This window comes from Columba livia, chromosome 21 (assembly GCF_036013475.1).
Source record: "Columba livia isolate bColLiv1 breed racing homer chromosome 21, bColLiv1.pat.W.v2, whole genome shotgun sequence".
Taxonomy (NCBI): domain Eukaryota; kingdom Metazoa; phylum Chordata; class Aves; order Columbiformes; family Columbidae; genus Columba; species Columba livia.
In genome coordinates this window covers 3,181,302-3,197,233 of record NC_088622.1, presented here as the reverse complement: position 1 = coordinate 3,197,233, position 15,932 = coordinate 3,181,302, and the positions used below count along the sequence as shown (strand labels likewise).

The window sequence follows — 15,932 nt, the reverse complement described above, 5'->3', positions numbered from 1 at the left end:
CTAAACTGGCTAATCCTTATTTCCTTCAGTAAGAAATCAAGTAATGACATAAAGAAACTCTTTACACAGGCTGTGGATTTTTTGATGTTAACTGCAGTGACGTGTCCATGAGATAACACAGTATCTCATTCCCATCAGCAGCACTGCGTGACCAAGTTACTGCATCTCATGAAGTTTCTGCAGGGCAGCCGGGCCACAACCATGATGTACTTATGTCCTCCATCCCTCACAAGAGCAAGGTCCAAAAGCCATCAAATCATGACAAATCTTTTTACACACACCAGCATACAGATGTATACCAAACACATAAGGGCACACAAGACTCTAATTAATTTTTTACTAAAAGCCTCCCACAATCACATTCCAGCAATATTGCCAATGTAAGTGGCTTTTCTAAGATATCCTGGTGTGCATATTTCATACCACCAAAACAGAGAAACATACTACAAGACCGTCCTACTTGAACACTCCAGGATGCTCACACAGCAATGAATGATGGACCTTGAATAAACCAGAACTCTCAAAGTTTGCTATTAGAGTGCTAAAAAGTGACATGAGCCCAGTGGAAAGAAGACAGAGTTTCAAATTTCCAAACCAGTTCTTCTCTTGTTTTAATACAGTTTTAATGAACATCAGTCCAAGAGATCACTTAATGGTATGAGGTACATTCCTTGACCACATATGGCTGTGCTTAAGGAAAAGGACAAACATATACTTAAATTAAATAGTGAAATTTAATTTAGTAGCAGTTTAATTATCATTAAGTTAAAAAAAAAAAAGTTATAATTAACTATTAACGTTAATGACTTGAGACCTTTCAGAAAGCATGAATCCAAAAGGAAATATCCAGCAGGTGATCACAGACTTGTAGTTTCCCCACCAGCACCGCCACCTGCATCAGTCTCTTAAAGGACTATTTGTTCAATGAAGAAATTGGTCTACAGTCTGTAACAGGAGTCCTGGCTCTGCTACTTTCCACGGTCTTCTAACAGATACACAATTAACTCATAGGTAGACAACACAATGGCTGTGTTTGGTATCTGCCGGATGAGTTGAGCAAAGAGTCCTCTATAGAAGGCGAGATAGCCTTCTTCACGTGCTACCAGACGTGCTGTCTGAATGAAAGCCTTGTATTTAGTGCCTTCTTCTCGCAGCCGTGTCCGTATGACCTCTGTAGAAAAGTAAAACAGAGTCCAAAGTTAACAAGGTATAAACCTGCTCATCAGGAAACACACCATGACCGTGAAAGGGTATGCAAAACCCAGGGCAGGAAAACCTTCGTTCCTGTACCAACTTTCAGCCGTGGAATCCTGCCCATGTTGCCCTTCAGGCAAGAAGCAAAAGTTAAAGATGTGCTCCTTTTCACATGGAATAAATGGATTATTTGCTCGTTCAAGCTGCTACAGAACTAAATGCTTCACTGATGCTCACATAATCAATATTGCTCTTTCTCTATAACCATGGTAACATTCACATCTATTGAAACAGAATAACCCTGCTCAGCCCACTAGTGTTTCCTACCACTTGATCACAGAATCCGAAAGGCTGTGGGGACTCAGATGAGGCTACTAGTGAGAACAGAAGCATCAGGTACTCAGTTTCTTTTTGGCATTTTTTGAGATGTTTTTTGAGATGTTGAAATTAGGAAGTCCCAATCCCCAACTACATGGCTAACTAGGAGTGATGGGACCAGTACTGAAGACACCAACGCGTATGCACATGCCACAGTAACATGCATTTGGCCACTCAGACGACTAAGAATTTTACAGCCCAAAACCCCATCTTCTGTCTTGGATTACATGCAACAGCTGTTCTACTGTAGTCACAAATGGAAAAGATAACATACCATGTGGATAGGCAATACAAGAAGCACAGCCCTTTGAAACAGCAGCAGCAAACATCAGTCCAAAGAAGCTTGTTGAGTTCCTTTCGGTCCCATTAGGAGGAGAAGGGGGCAGCTGGACTTCCTTTAGGTGCTTTTTTAAACTTTCATAAATAGCAAAGCAGATAATGGTCTCAGAAATCCCAGCATAGGAGGCAGTCAAGCCCCTATAAAAGCCGCGGATACCTTCTGTCTGGTAAACGTATCTAGCACACTGCAAAGCATTCATTGGTTTTGAACCCCTGACTCTAAAAAACAAACAAAACAGAGCATATAATGAGCCCAGAAAAAGAATTAGTATTAAAAAAAAAAAACTCATAGCTTTCAATAGTTTTTATAACTACAGAAATTATTCTCTCCTAAATTTTACTCTAAATATCTTCTAGGAAAGCTGCATAGAGAAGGACTATCATGCTAAGAGTGCACACTTGGCTTTGCTAATTCACTAATAAATACTTGTAATGATTCTTACAGCTCAAGTTCAATCCAGTCTGTCATAGTTCACACCAATGCTTTAAAGACAATAAGCACTGAAGAGACACTGCTTTGTGTTCAACTAGTAATGTCATTTAAAGCCACCATCAGCAGGCCAAGAGACAAAGGTCTGCTACATGAGGAATTATCCTTCATTTTAAGAGGCAGCACTCAGTTCAAAGGTGCCACCCTGTGAAGTGCTGGAATTAAGTCATATAAATTATTTATAAGTTGTGGTGCCTTAAAGGATCTTTCTTATCTGATCTAAAACATCCTTGCAGGAAGAAATTTCCATTCTAAGCAGTCACATTATTAGCAGAGTCCCTCATTGCTTCAATAACCACCAGTGACTGTGAATCAGTCAACTGAAAGATATTACTGTCAAATTCCCTCTCTGTCTTCAGGAGGTATGGTTAACAATAATACAATGCCGAAGGAAGCAAAAGATCATTAAACCACTGCAACAGATTCTTATTGCCTCTAGAATGTTTTATGAAACTAAACTCATGTGGCTTCACTGCAATTTAGAAACATCACCCTTTCTGTTCACAGCTACCTCGCTGTGTACCAGTAACCCTGGTTTGCTGCAGGAACACACAGCTGTGTGGTCTGGGATCAGAACAAGTGATGTTGCCAAATGGGACACTGACTGCGACCTCCTGCTCAGCCTCCCACGCGAGCTCTGCTGACCTTTCCACAGCCTCTGTTTGCCGTGTGAAAACATTTCAGTCCTGGATATATTTATCCTCAACATCGACCCATGAAGTACAGAAGATTCTGAAAGCAGGAGTCTGAGAGAAAATTAATGCTATACCCAAATTTACCTAAGATTTACAGTGAAACCAGAAACTGAACCTAATTCAGCACTCAAGGTAACTTCCACATTCTTCTCAATAGTAACTGTGCATCAAACTGAAGTATGGCACACAGAACCTCAACCTTTACTCTGACCAGGCTTGAAAGGTGGAATTGAGAGTCAGAGAAACAACTGGGGCAAGATCTATCACAGTACAAACAACCAGGAGTAAAAATGTGACAGTTTGGTTTTCCAGAGGCTCCCTTAGCCACTCACTGGCATCTAATCTCCCTTCATCAGTTACTTACTTCCGTTCCAGCTGCATTCTGGTTTTCACCATCCATATAGGATTCATCAGGGAATTTGTGATAAAGGCTGAAAAAAAGAAAATCAAAAGTATAGCTGAATCCAGGCCAGTGCATTGCCATGGCAAACATGAACTCTATACACTGTGCAGTGGGATAGCTCTAGTCACCAGCTCTATCTAGGGGTTTTGAAAGAATAAAAGGTGCATAGCTTACAATCTTTCTCTTGCCAGAGAACCAGCTCATGTTAAACTACAGGAGGCATTGACCAATGGCCTTGGAATTTCTTAAAGGATTCTTCCTTTTTGCACCTATTTTAATATGTACTTCATGTTCCTTAAAGACTGCTGTAGACAAGATACCTCACTTACTTACTGGCATTTGGAATAATAGATAAAAGGAAATCTGTGGGGAAAGCACACATTTTCCCCAAGGCTCTAGGTGGTGCCATTGAGCCATCTCATTAGCAGAATGCACCCATAATTAAGGGGCTAGATTAGGAAACATTAGTTTTGATGATCACTCTGGTGACTGATGCTTGAACTAGTGGAGCTCTCCTGCAGTATTTTTCCTACAAGAACAAACTATTTTCCCCATCCTGGTAGGAAAAATACAACATCATGAAACAATTAAACTAAAACAGTACCAAAAGGTTGTTGGTGTGTCTATTTTCTTACATTCAGAGACGTTACCATAGCATTGCAGTTGGAAAAAAAGTTCACCCCAAGTTAGTAAGCAACAATCTAGAAATATTTCAAAGCGTTGAACAGGAAAACAGTTCCTCTGTAGGCACAGTAAATTAGGAGCTAGCACACTCCTGCTTTCTGGCCCACGCAACCTCAAACTAAGTGCACATTTTCAGAATGTGCCACATATATACTGGCCTCTGTACTCATCCATATACAGTTATCCAGAGCTGTCAGCCCAGACTGGTGTGTTAGGTCCTGGACAGACAGACTGAAAGTCCAGTCCCCCCTTACAAATCATTCTATTTGTTTCCTAACTATTGAGAGGGATAGAAGCCTTGTAGCAACAATAGTCTGGAATAAAGAAAGAGTTAAGGTGCATCTCAGAGCCACACAGATACCAATGCACGTATTGCCTGCAATTGGTGAGGGGCTGGACACTGGGGTATTGCTGCAGACCATATAGAAGACAAATTACAAATACATACCTGCAGAACCTGCAGAACAGATATGCACAATGTTGCTGTTGGGCACAAAAATGCCATTAAATCGCTCTTTGGCTTTGGAGTAACATGCAAAGTAGACAGCTCTGTGGGGAAAAAAACCAAACAAACAATCAATGTGATACACACAATGTCAAATTAGACACATTACTTTTCTTCCTGCCACCAAAAAGCAACTTTCCCTCCAAAGAGGCCTCCATATGATTGCTTCCATCTACAAGGACACAGTTGGTTTGTGTGTGTTTGGTGGGTTTTGTTTTCTCTTCTTCTTACATGACAGTGCCAATATCTGACTTGACACCCACAGGGCAGAAATATCTTACTTCTACACCAAGTCTGAGATTGGAGGCAATATGGTCACTTTCCTACCCACAGCCTACGTTTTCCATACATTTGTTCTGCGCTGTAACTGCATTAGCAGCACTTCGTGCTTTAACCACTTGACTCTGGAAATGAAAGAGTTTCACACACCTCTAATCCCTACATAATGCATAGGAGTAGAGGAAACACAGATGATTTGGAGCAGTCGAAGAAGTTGTCTGAACCAAGTGTGTTCAGATACAGCTCCTTGACGTGAACTGCTAAAAACAAGTGGCTATTGGTGGCTACAATGTGAGAATTTCTATAAAGTACCTTATTCCAAAATTTTGGAAGAATCTGAAGGAATACAGACGACAGCACGAGTAAGGTGCATGAAAAAGCAGGTGGTTTTGGACTCAGATCCCTGCTGCAAGGACTACCTGTACAGAAAGAGGATTCCCCACTTCTGGGGGGAACATTCTACCTACTAGGCAAGAGGCCAGAGAGGGAGTGCACCACTCTCCCAGTTCCTTTTATTTCAGGCAGAGAACATCTGCCAATTTCCCGATTGCTAACACGTTTTGACATTTGCAAGGCACAAAGATCTCCAGCCCTGCCAAAAACTGGAGTGTCCTAGGCATTTGTGGAAACCATTTAGGTGCCTGCAAGACTTCCAAATACAAACAAACTTTGTAGCTGATTTTGTTGGGGACACACACAGAGCTGTTATATGGCAGTGATGCAAGTCTCTCCCCCTCAGCTACAGTTTTTCATTTGAGAAGAATTTAGGCAATCAAGGACCAGTCAGGTACCTCCCTCCCCTGGCATCTAGCTCCTACTCAGTGTTTGGCAAGTATTTTATGTATTCGCAGGGAAGCAGCAGATCATATTAGAAAAATGCAAATATTAATCCTACAGATTTTTCTGCATGACTTTCTCTTGTTTTCTCAAGCGCATGATAAGTGGCTCTTGCAATGACTTGGAATTTAAGTGCCTCATTTAATCTGCGCCTTCCAGTGTTACACAAGCATAAAGCAGATTTTTAGAAGTATTTATTATTATGTATACTGTGCGGTATACATGCACAAAACTTAGTTTACAAATGGGACAACTTCATGACCTATTCTTTTGAATTACGAATGCACTGCAACATTTGAGTTGGTACCTTAAATGTGCCTTTTACCAATAGTTTAACTATTTACCTTGATGGTGCAACTCCAACCAAGTTTGGACCCAGCCCTCGGAAGAGTGACCTTGGTCCTTCTTTCTCTAGAATTGACCTTAAAATAAAAACAAACAGGAAAAAAAGTTAATATTTGGGTTAAAAGTCATGCTTCTTGTTCTGTCAGTCAGTCAAAAGAATTGTACAGAAGTCATGACTATTAATTGTGAAGCTGTTAGCTTTTAAGATACATAATATTCTTGAAGATCAGCAGAATTATATACAACTGGATAAAAGCCACTATACCATAAAACTTCAGTGCACTACATGCAAATGTGTGTCATATGGCACAAGGTTATGATTTCCATTCTTCGAAAGCAGTCAGGAACTGAATTAAAGTTTCATGGAGAATCCACTGACAGGTGACTGATGAACGAAGAATATTTTTGGCATTCTCTGTATCTAAACAATTCAGGAGTTTGCTTCCTGCACAGAGACAGGAAAAATGAAATCTTTTTCCCTTTTACAATTACCTAGTGTCCCCAGGGAGTTCAGGGATACCTGGTTTTGAGGGCACTCAAAACAGTTCCCATCATCTCACCCAAGTAAACTCCAGCTACAGAGGCCCTGCTGTGAATTCCTCCCAGGACTGGACTTGATGATCAGGTCTCCAGCAGGAAGATCACCAAGTGATGCTTTCCTGCAGTTCTGCAATTGCTACAGCCCAGCTTTCCCACGCCTCTTCCACCCATTTTCCCTCACACAAAGGCACACTGGGCTAGGACTTCCTTGAAGAAGATAAACTGCTTGGGCAGCTTCTCCAGCAGCTGTCAAGTTCTGTATAACACCTTGCTGAAGTGCCTCATTAAAACAGACTTATCTCACAAATTTCTTAGACTACTCACAGCAGACACATAAACAAGTACTAAAGTCGCCAACTAGCAAACAGCCAAGTATTTACCAGTGAAAACCAGGTATAGTCCAGTAATTACTGGGATTTCAGTGCACAACCTGCTAGACAGCAGCCCTCTGAACTGAGCTCACCTGGTGAACAAGAAAATCCTGATAACACCAGGCTCCATGTGTAGTTCACGTGCCCCTGGTAGAACTGCCAATTTTCCAGAAAGTGTTTTCTAGGTCATTAGCACTGTTGAGCATGTTCCCCACAGATTCCAACACCAAGCTCATTAGACAAAAGAAGATACAGGAGCTTCTGAAACACTTTTTCTGCAGCAGAGTTGAACTTTCAGTGTAAACTCCAGGGCTGAGTGTCTCCAAGGAGACGGATTCACCAACTACTTGTTCTTTGTCACTTAACAGTCACGACTGCAGATTCCAGCTGGGGTGACTCATCAGAATCTTAAATGGATTAGACAAAAACAGCCTGTCCTTCTGGAGCACTTTCTGTTCAGCAGCAGGTTTAACCTGCCCTCCTCAGTACCTACTTTCTTTCTATTTACAGTAGTTAAGGGGCTTTCATACTCGACACCTTTAACTCTTACAGAGCAATTTTATATCTAGGCCTCTAATGGCTGCTTATTTAGCCATACAATTTTCACAAAACAGAAGGCCCAAGTGATATCCAGTCTGGCAATGAATTCATGACCAGGATTGAGAAAGACATGGAAGAGTAAATGCAAAAGACCTGACTTGACTTCTTTCTTTATATCTTTGTACTTTATCAGAAAGATCATAATCAATAGCATTATCTGTTTTTCATAGATGCTGCCTGCAAGTGAACAACAGCATAAATATTTTGCTCTCGTTTCTCAATCCACTGAAGCAAGCAGGTTGAAAACTTGGTGATACATGCAGCTGAGCAATTCCTGAAGTGAAATGAAATTAAGATCCTAGTCACCAAATGTAATGAGCTTAATAAACATATTAAGAGGCTGACCCACTTTTAAATTATTTCCTCTCTCCCTAAAGACAATCCAGAAAAAGATGGGCCAAGAGGAGGAATTAAGAGCCTTGTGTCTTGAAGTTTTCACTTCTTTAGTTACAGCTGCCTGAAGTCCCATGCTGCAAGGTGAAAAGATAGCAAGGAAAAGGAGATGAGAAATCAACGGCAACTGGCACTACCTCACGTTTTCAGTCACGAATTGCTCTAGACTCACCTCTGAATAGACAAAGAAATGTTTGGCAGGGGAAGGCAGCACTGTTTACAATACAGAAACTCAAGTCCCAGAACGACTCTAGCCAGATAGTTCTGCAGAGAATTTGAATTAGCACTGTACTGTTATATAACTGTGCAGCTTCTCCCCAGGCAATCTGCCAAGTGTGTTGGCCTTACATAAAACCATTCTGCTTGCTTTGCTAGTCATTATTTTCCTTGGCATTTCTGCTACCTGATCTAAACAGGACCTCTCTGCATCACCCTGCGGTGCTTAATGATCCAAATAAACTCAAGCCATTTGCATGAGATCTGAACCATAAGTTTGTGGTGCTTTGACATGAAATACAGTATGGAGATTTGGACTTCAGAGATGACACTTCTCAGTGTTGAACAAGAGAAAAAGTCCTTTCCTCCAGAATATTTTCTGTGATAGTTCCCACAAGCTAAGGCACATCAAGAGTTTACAGTATGTCCTGTGTATTGATCCCTAGGAAGTCATCGCTACCAAAGAGCCTAAATGTGACGACACCATTCAAAAATAACATCTCCAGGCACTTATTCAAATCAATTCACTTTGGGAAGTTTCTAAGTGCTGGCAGCAAACTTCTGTGAAGTTCAAAGGAACGCTCTGGAATCCTGAATATGTATGTGTTTTTAAAATAATAATTTCTCTTTCTACTGCTGAAGGAAGAAGCCAAACTGACAGGAATCCATCCAGTGTGAGTCTGGGGCAAAATTTGCATTCCATGTTTGCAAAGAAGAATTGAAATTCACATCACTGGTGTCAAGCAACACTGAATGGCAGGAGAAGCAGTACTCACTTGAGAACACTAAAGAGTCCAGGTGATACAGATGTTGGCCTGACCATTCCTTCACCACTGATGGTCCCCAGCTGGACTTGCGGGTAGTAGACAGCCCGGAAAGCCAGCTTGGAAGATTGGAGCCTCGTCTTTATTACCTCCAAGGGACATGTAAAGATAGCACCAACTGTTCCTCCGCATCTGTAAGACACAATTTAAACAGAAGATAGTCAGAAAATCACAGGTGCACAGATGTGTCAAATCACAGCACAGCATATAAATAAAATCTGAAGACTTGCTGCCAGTTGCTCCACATAGTGGACGAATTATTAGGAAGCAGGTCAGTTTTGGCATGAGGCAAGGGAGACTGTTCCCAAGCCCTGGGGGAGGAGAGAGATGGTTGAGAAAGTGTTATAATGATCACGTGCAGCGATGAGATTAGTAAACACAAAGATGAAACCAAGCACTAACAAAAATCCCTGAATGATCATCTGCTGGTCCCGTGTTCTGCTGGAACTTGGAATTCTGCCTGTCAAAACTTCAGAGGCATCCACGTTTCAGAGGTTGTTGTCCTAAACAGATGTACCCTTGGATGGATTTTTCTTATGGGAAGCAGGAAGCTGGCAGATGAGAACAAGTCACTGGGGATTAGGACACTATAGACGCAAAACACAGCTATATAATTCTTCACCATTTCAGTACTTGTGATTAAAAGAGCCATCTACAGAAGCAGCAAATATCAAAACTACACTAAGTTAGGCCCTCTTAAAAACAACGGATATCAACTTTTTTTGAGGGGGTGGGAGAAAGGAAGCTGCAAGGATGAGAGGGAGGGTGGGAAAACAGAGTAACATGACAGAAAGCTACTAAAGAAGAGAAATCCCAGACTCTGCTAACAGAAAGACAAAAATAAAATATTATACATACACACGTATATATGCATACACATATAGACACACACATAAATATATAAAGAAAAAATAAATGACCCTATAGTAGGCATATACTGATCTTAATGTAGTCAGACTGAGCCTCAGAAAAAGCACAATAATACAAGGTGTACGAGTCCTAAGTTTTCACTGTAACCAGTGATCTCAAAAGTGACTGGTCAAAGTATTTCTCTCTAGTGCTGTTCCTCTTTGGTAACTGAATGTCCCTTCTGTCAAACTTCACGATTAAACATAATGCTGAAGTTATCTAAAAGGTACTGTATCTAAATGTTTTTAATCAAACACATTGGGATTTAGGAAGACTTAACTAAACATTTCTGGTTTTTTTCCAAGTGCGTTCACTACAACTGAACTATGAGATACAAGTGCCTCTCACAAAAAAAAACTGTGTTTTCAGTGACACCAGCAATATGATTCAACAGCATGCTTCAATGATCTTATCCTCCAAGTTCTTGCTTCTTCCTCTTCGCTGCTGAAAGGCAAACAGTCTAAACTAGGGACAGTCCATATATCCAAAGTGTCAGATACTGTAAGAAAGAGCTTTGCCTTTACCCTTTCAAAGCACTCATGCTTTGACTGTTGAATAAAGTCACAAAGTTGTTCATGAAACTAGGTACACAGCACCTGAAATTGTGTCATTTGGCTCAAAAATGACAGTGTTCACAGAGACCTTATCAGGCCTCTGCTTATTTTGCATGGGTCTCTGATTATTTTGTGTACTGAAGCAGGGCTTGGACACGAGCCTTCTGTTGCGTCAGTACTACTCTGGAGGACATGGCTTCAGTTTATCCTTCTCCGTTTTGTCAGGTGCATCTCACGTTGCTCACATTTCTCTGAAATTAGATCCTGGGGCAAAACGAGAGGTCAGGAATGGCTTCCCAAGCAAAACCTTTCCTGTTCCCACAGCTCACACTTGTTGCTCAGAGCAGGACATGTTTGGGGGGTCCCTCTTGCAGATCCCCACTGCCATCTCTCCTACTACGTACATCCAATACAGACACAAATACGTACAATTAACACCTGATTAATCAACATACTCAAGGGAAACTGTAAGCCTGTGGGAATTTGATGAAGAGAATTTGATTGCCTTAATTCTCAACTCATTTATCTACCAATGCTTCACTATTGTGTGCTCCCATCTTCATTCCTCATTTATTTCACATTTATGAACATTAAACCAATGCTTCCACAGTAACAATTCATTAATTCAGAATGCTGAAACTCCATTTGCAGTTTCTGAACTACCAGCTGCTCAGTCCAGAGTGACATCTCGCCATCCAACTTTTACCCTCTCTGGCATCATAGCTCCTGCATCAGCTGTCGTCTTGCCTTTCACCCTTTCAGTTTGATAATCCGGTTAATTTGCGTAGCCTTTAATATTTAAGTACTTCTGGTAATGCATATGCAATCCTCTGATATTTGAGACAGTGAGTTAATAGTCTGCATCACTAGTTTTAGCCGCTCAGAAGTTTATGTTGTCAGTGTGACATTTAAGAAAAATGCATTGTCTAACAGGAATTTCTAAATGTCAACAGGGTGCACACATTATGTCCCAAATACAAATACACAGCAGATAGTTCAGGATGGATGTCAGGATGGATAGTTAAGGACTTGGATGTACTGGGCAGTGTTTTCAGCGGAGCTGATTTTCCTCCACATGGGAATTCTACATATCATAACCTGGTGTTGCTCTATGCCCTAGAAAGATAGCTGAAAAGTAACACACTGTGCATAAAAGAAACACTTTGTATTCCTAGGGTGTTCCAAATGCCTACATCTGGGAAGAATGGAAAAACAACAAGCCTTATTCAGCTGAATAACCAGCCATGAACCCTGAAAGATTCAGACACCAGATCTACAGCCAGATAAATTTCATTTGGGAAAACCTTATGCTGCAATCAAGGCAAAACTTCCAAGTCTTCATGCTGGTTTGAAGGGGTTTTTTGCTACATCAGTGCGGAACTACAGTTCCACAGATGTTAAGCAGTGTTTATTCCACAGCCTCTTGAAAAAAAATCCCAAACAATGTCTGAATGTGTCCTTAGTCAAAAGAGAAAAACCTCCTCAGAAACAAAGCACTATGTTAGAATATCTTCAACAGGCCACACAGCAAGCACATCACAAGAGGCTCCCAGCTACGCTCTGCATGTATTACAGCCAGAAAACCTCTTCAATGCGAGACACCCAACAATCGATCAGCTTTGGTCTGTCACTTACTGCCAGAAAACCAGTATTTGCACTTCAGGCTTTGAATGCCTCCTCATGTATCACCACTACAGCAGCAAAATACAGCTCTCTGCCTTGTGGTGTCCAAACAAAGGAACTAAGGAAACCCTTGGCCTAAGAATATGAAACATACTTTGTGTTTATGGAGATACATAATGCACTATACATTAAAAGCCACAGAAAAATTATTTTTTACTTCCATCAAAAGAAAAACTGTTTAAAAAACATACCGGGGATCTAAGCCTCAAAACCCAATTCCAATTTTATTCTTGCTGCCAGCTTTCTATCTTTACAAAGTCCACCCCCCAAAACACCAATGACTTGCACTTGAAATAAACTCTCAGCACCCACTAGCACAATTTATATAGATGTCAAGAATCTTAATTAAGAGTAGGGCTTACTTCATCTGTCCTAGATTTAATCACTGAGCAATATTAATATGAATAACAACACAATGCTGAATGTTCAAGGAGTTCTGCAAAAATACAAACCAAAACAAAAAAAAGGCATCCAAACCCTTAATGATCTTTCAATAGAATACCACTGACTTTAGCAAAATCATGGGCAAAAGATGATGAGCTGCTTGGTCAGAGGAATCATAATTTAATCATAACTTACAACCCAGCATGACACACAGTAACTATAATGAAATCAAGATTCAAAGTTTGTTCCCAGTTTTTGCTCTTTGCCAGTTCTATGAAGGGCACTGCAACCTCTAAATACCACTTCTTAAGACATCCCTGGAGTAAACAGTATTACTCAGCAGGGAAGACAACATGGAGTAACCTCTGCTGCAGATTAGTCCAGAGTTTTTCCCAAACAAAAACAAGCAACAACTGCACTGACTTCAGCAGGGAGGCAGGAACATAAACATGCTCACATCTGTTGTGCAACTCGGGAGTCATTCTCTGCTGCTCCTGAAATCTTCCCTGCCCTCAGGGTCACCTTCCCCCAGAACACATCACCTATTTCCTACTACATTTCTTACATGTAGAGAAAGGTGTTTCCATAGCTTGGGCAACACTTTGAAACTGATGTTCAATTTCTTGTCCTATCCAGCGAGCCCTAAGAAGTCTGTGTTTCTCACTTGAAAAGCAGAGATAATAGCGTTAGTAGTTTTGTACGCAGAATATGGAAGTTCAGGGCCTTCAAAAGGGAACCACTCTGAAACAAACTGGATGGTGGATGGCTGGACCAAACACTTTAGCATTGCCTGGTACACGAGAAGACTAAATTTGCTGTTTCATTTTCCCTTTTGTAACACCAGAGCAAGATAAACCATGGCACACTTTTCTGTGTCTCCGTAAATAGCGAGATACGCTGAACAAGAATCAGGTCCAGCAACCATCATTTAAAAGCCTGTACACTCTAAAAGACCATCTCTTTCCTCTGTGCTGTATTTTCATCATGGCTTTAGAAACAGACACATCTTATTATCCCAGAGTGGTCAGGGGGCTATTCCTTGCTGTGTTTCTGCTCTTTCCTCTCCATGCTCTTCCAAAACCAGATGGGTCCTGGTGACTTCCCAGGCACGCTGCAGAAAATGGTTGTTCAGCAGGATCATTAGAGAAGGTAGAAGGCACACTGAATTAGTAAGGAAGATGCTGATCACTCAGTATTAGCTTAAAACACTGAAGAGTTTAAAATTCCTATTCATTTATGGTCTGATGAGTTACGTGAGGACACCTAGAGCTCTGCATAGGCATTACTACTAACAAACAAGTTGCTTGTGTACATTTGTGTCCAGTTCCTGTCACAGGCTCCAGATATTACGCTAATGCAAGAGGTGAGGGGGAAAAAAGGACTTAATACACAGAGTTCAAGTCCGCAGAATAAGGTCAGTGCCTCTGGAAAACTTGTTTGGTTTAATATTACATTAAATGAACCTACTGCTCCAGGGACATGTCAGAGGAGACCGAAGTCTCTTGTTTAGCAACAGAAGAAACAATGGGCTACTACTAAACAGATTTAAACAAACAATGGGTTTCATGCTGGCTTCCTAACTATTGTCAGCTGATGAGCTCTACACAATATTCTACTACTTACAGAGTTTAAGCCATTAAAAAAATATTAAAGAAGATTTCTACTATCACATAATGGAAGATTTTTTAAAATTTATTTTTAATATACACCCTAAAATGATCTTTCTGGACTACTGTTAAAATTACTGTAATAAGTTAATTAACAAGGCTTTTGGGAAGGGTTTTCGACTGGCGGTTTGTGGGTTGGGCTGGGTGGAGTTGTCATTTAAGCTTTTAACACAACAAATATAAGAAGTTTACAGTGCCTTGCAAGAACTTAAAAGAAGTGGCCTGGACCAGGACCTTCTCTGTCTGTTTTTCCCCACAACCCTTCTCCCATTTTGGAGTACTTGCTTTCCAGTGTATTCATATGGATCAGACAGTTACACAGCCTCCACTATTAACTGTCACCTACGCAGAGCTTATCTAAGTGCTGTGCAAATACTCATGTTCCGTGACAAAACCAAGCTATGGTCCACCAAAAAGCACAAAGCCTGCAGTCTGGACGACGTTTTTTGGCTGACATCCCTCAGTTCCTGCTCGATTCAGCAGATGAGGAGGATTTGGAGTAAAGTGTTTCATTTAATAGAGCTGGATGCCACAGCTCTGCAAGACTCTGAAATTATATATAGCTAAATGTCACAGCGGCGCAACTAACCCTGCCCAGTGCTGATCTCAAGTCGTACCGTGATCCCTCCTTACCCCTCCTGCTCGGCCTGCTAAGGATGTATTTTCTAAATCTGGAAAGAATCGCCCTGTCCCCTTTACACACCGAGCCAGGACGCAGCCGCCCGGCCGCCGCTCAACCGGCTCCTCAGGGGCTCTCGGGGCCGCGAGGGGACGGCGGAAAGGCCGTGGGCTGTGCCCACCGCCCTCAGCCTCTCCCCACGGCAGCCGGCTCGCCCAGGGGAGGGGAGGCCGCCGGTCGCCCCTCACACGAGGCAGCGGCCGGGCGTCTCTCCGCCGGCCGCAACCCCGCGCCCAGCCCTCCGCCGCGCCGGCCGCACTCACCCCCCGGCGAAGAGGTGCAGCAGCGTGTTCTCCTGCGGGGCACCCGCCATGGTGCCGGTGCCGGTGCCGCCGCCTCAGGCTCGGCCGGCGGCAGCTGCAGGCGGGGGCCGGGCCGCGCAACAGACGCCGGCGGGCGGCGCGTCATGCGTCAAACGGCCGCGCGGGGCGTCACGTCGCGTAGCTCCGCCCCCTCCGGCGCGGCGGGCGGGGGGACAAGCGAGTGCGGAGCGGTGGAAGCGGGGGTTCGATACCGGGATCCGGGAGTTCGGTACCGGGGCGGTGTGCTGGGCATTTAACCGCCAAGGGGTCTTGGGAGGCCAGCACAGCAATTTATCATAGAATCGTAGAATGTCAGGGGTTGGAAGGGACCTGGAAAGCTCATCCAGTGCAATCCCCCCGCCGGAGCAGAAACTGTGAACACTTTTTCACTGGCTGTGGACACTTTCCTGCTCAGTTCTCTATCGGCTGTAGGGTATGAAACCACATTTCCCAATGTATCCCCACAAAGAATGTTTAGGAACAAGCTATGGCGAGTTCATATAATGTCAGTAAAGTAGCTACAGGCTGTGTATGGACAGCATTGCCTCTAAAGAATCTTAATTAAAGGGGCGGACTCTGCCATAATATAACACCACACTGGCTGGAATCAGCATTTTGATTAACCTGGACAATTTCTCCTGATTGCTCGCTCTGAACACGA

The 15,932-nt window shown here is 42.4% G+C and overlaps 1 protein-coding gene across 2 annotated transcripts; it reads right to left on the bottom strand.

Moving 5' to 3' along the window:
- Positions 1–579: 579 nt before the first annotated feature.
- SLC25A33 (solute carrier family 25 member 33) lies at positions 580–15,406 on the bottom strand. 2 transcript variants are annotated; one of them, XM_065038003.1, is made up of 7 exons: positions 15,233–15,406; positions 9,046–9,225; positions 6,149–6,226; positions 4,632–4,732; positions 3,461–3,527; positions 1,847–2,130; positions 580–1,171 (listed from the first exon to the last, which is right to left on the bottom strand). In XM_065038003.1, the coding sequence occupies exons 1-7, from the start codon at positions 15,280–15,282 to the stop codon at positions 969–971; spliced, it is 963 nt and encodes a 320-aa protein (XP_064894075.1). In that variant the 5' UTR covers positions 15,283–15,406; the 3' UTR covers positions 580–968. The 2 variants fall into 2 exon arrangements, with proteins under 2 accessions (XP_064894075.1, XP_021137442.1); XM_021281767.2 differs by lacking the exon at positions 15,233–15,406 and adding an exon at positions 9,496–9,639.
- Positions 15,407–15,932: the final 526 nt, after the last annotated feature.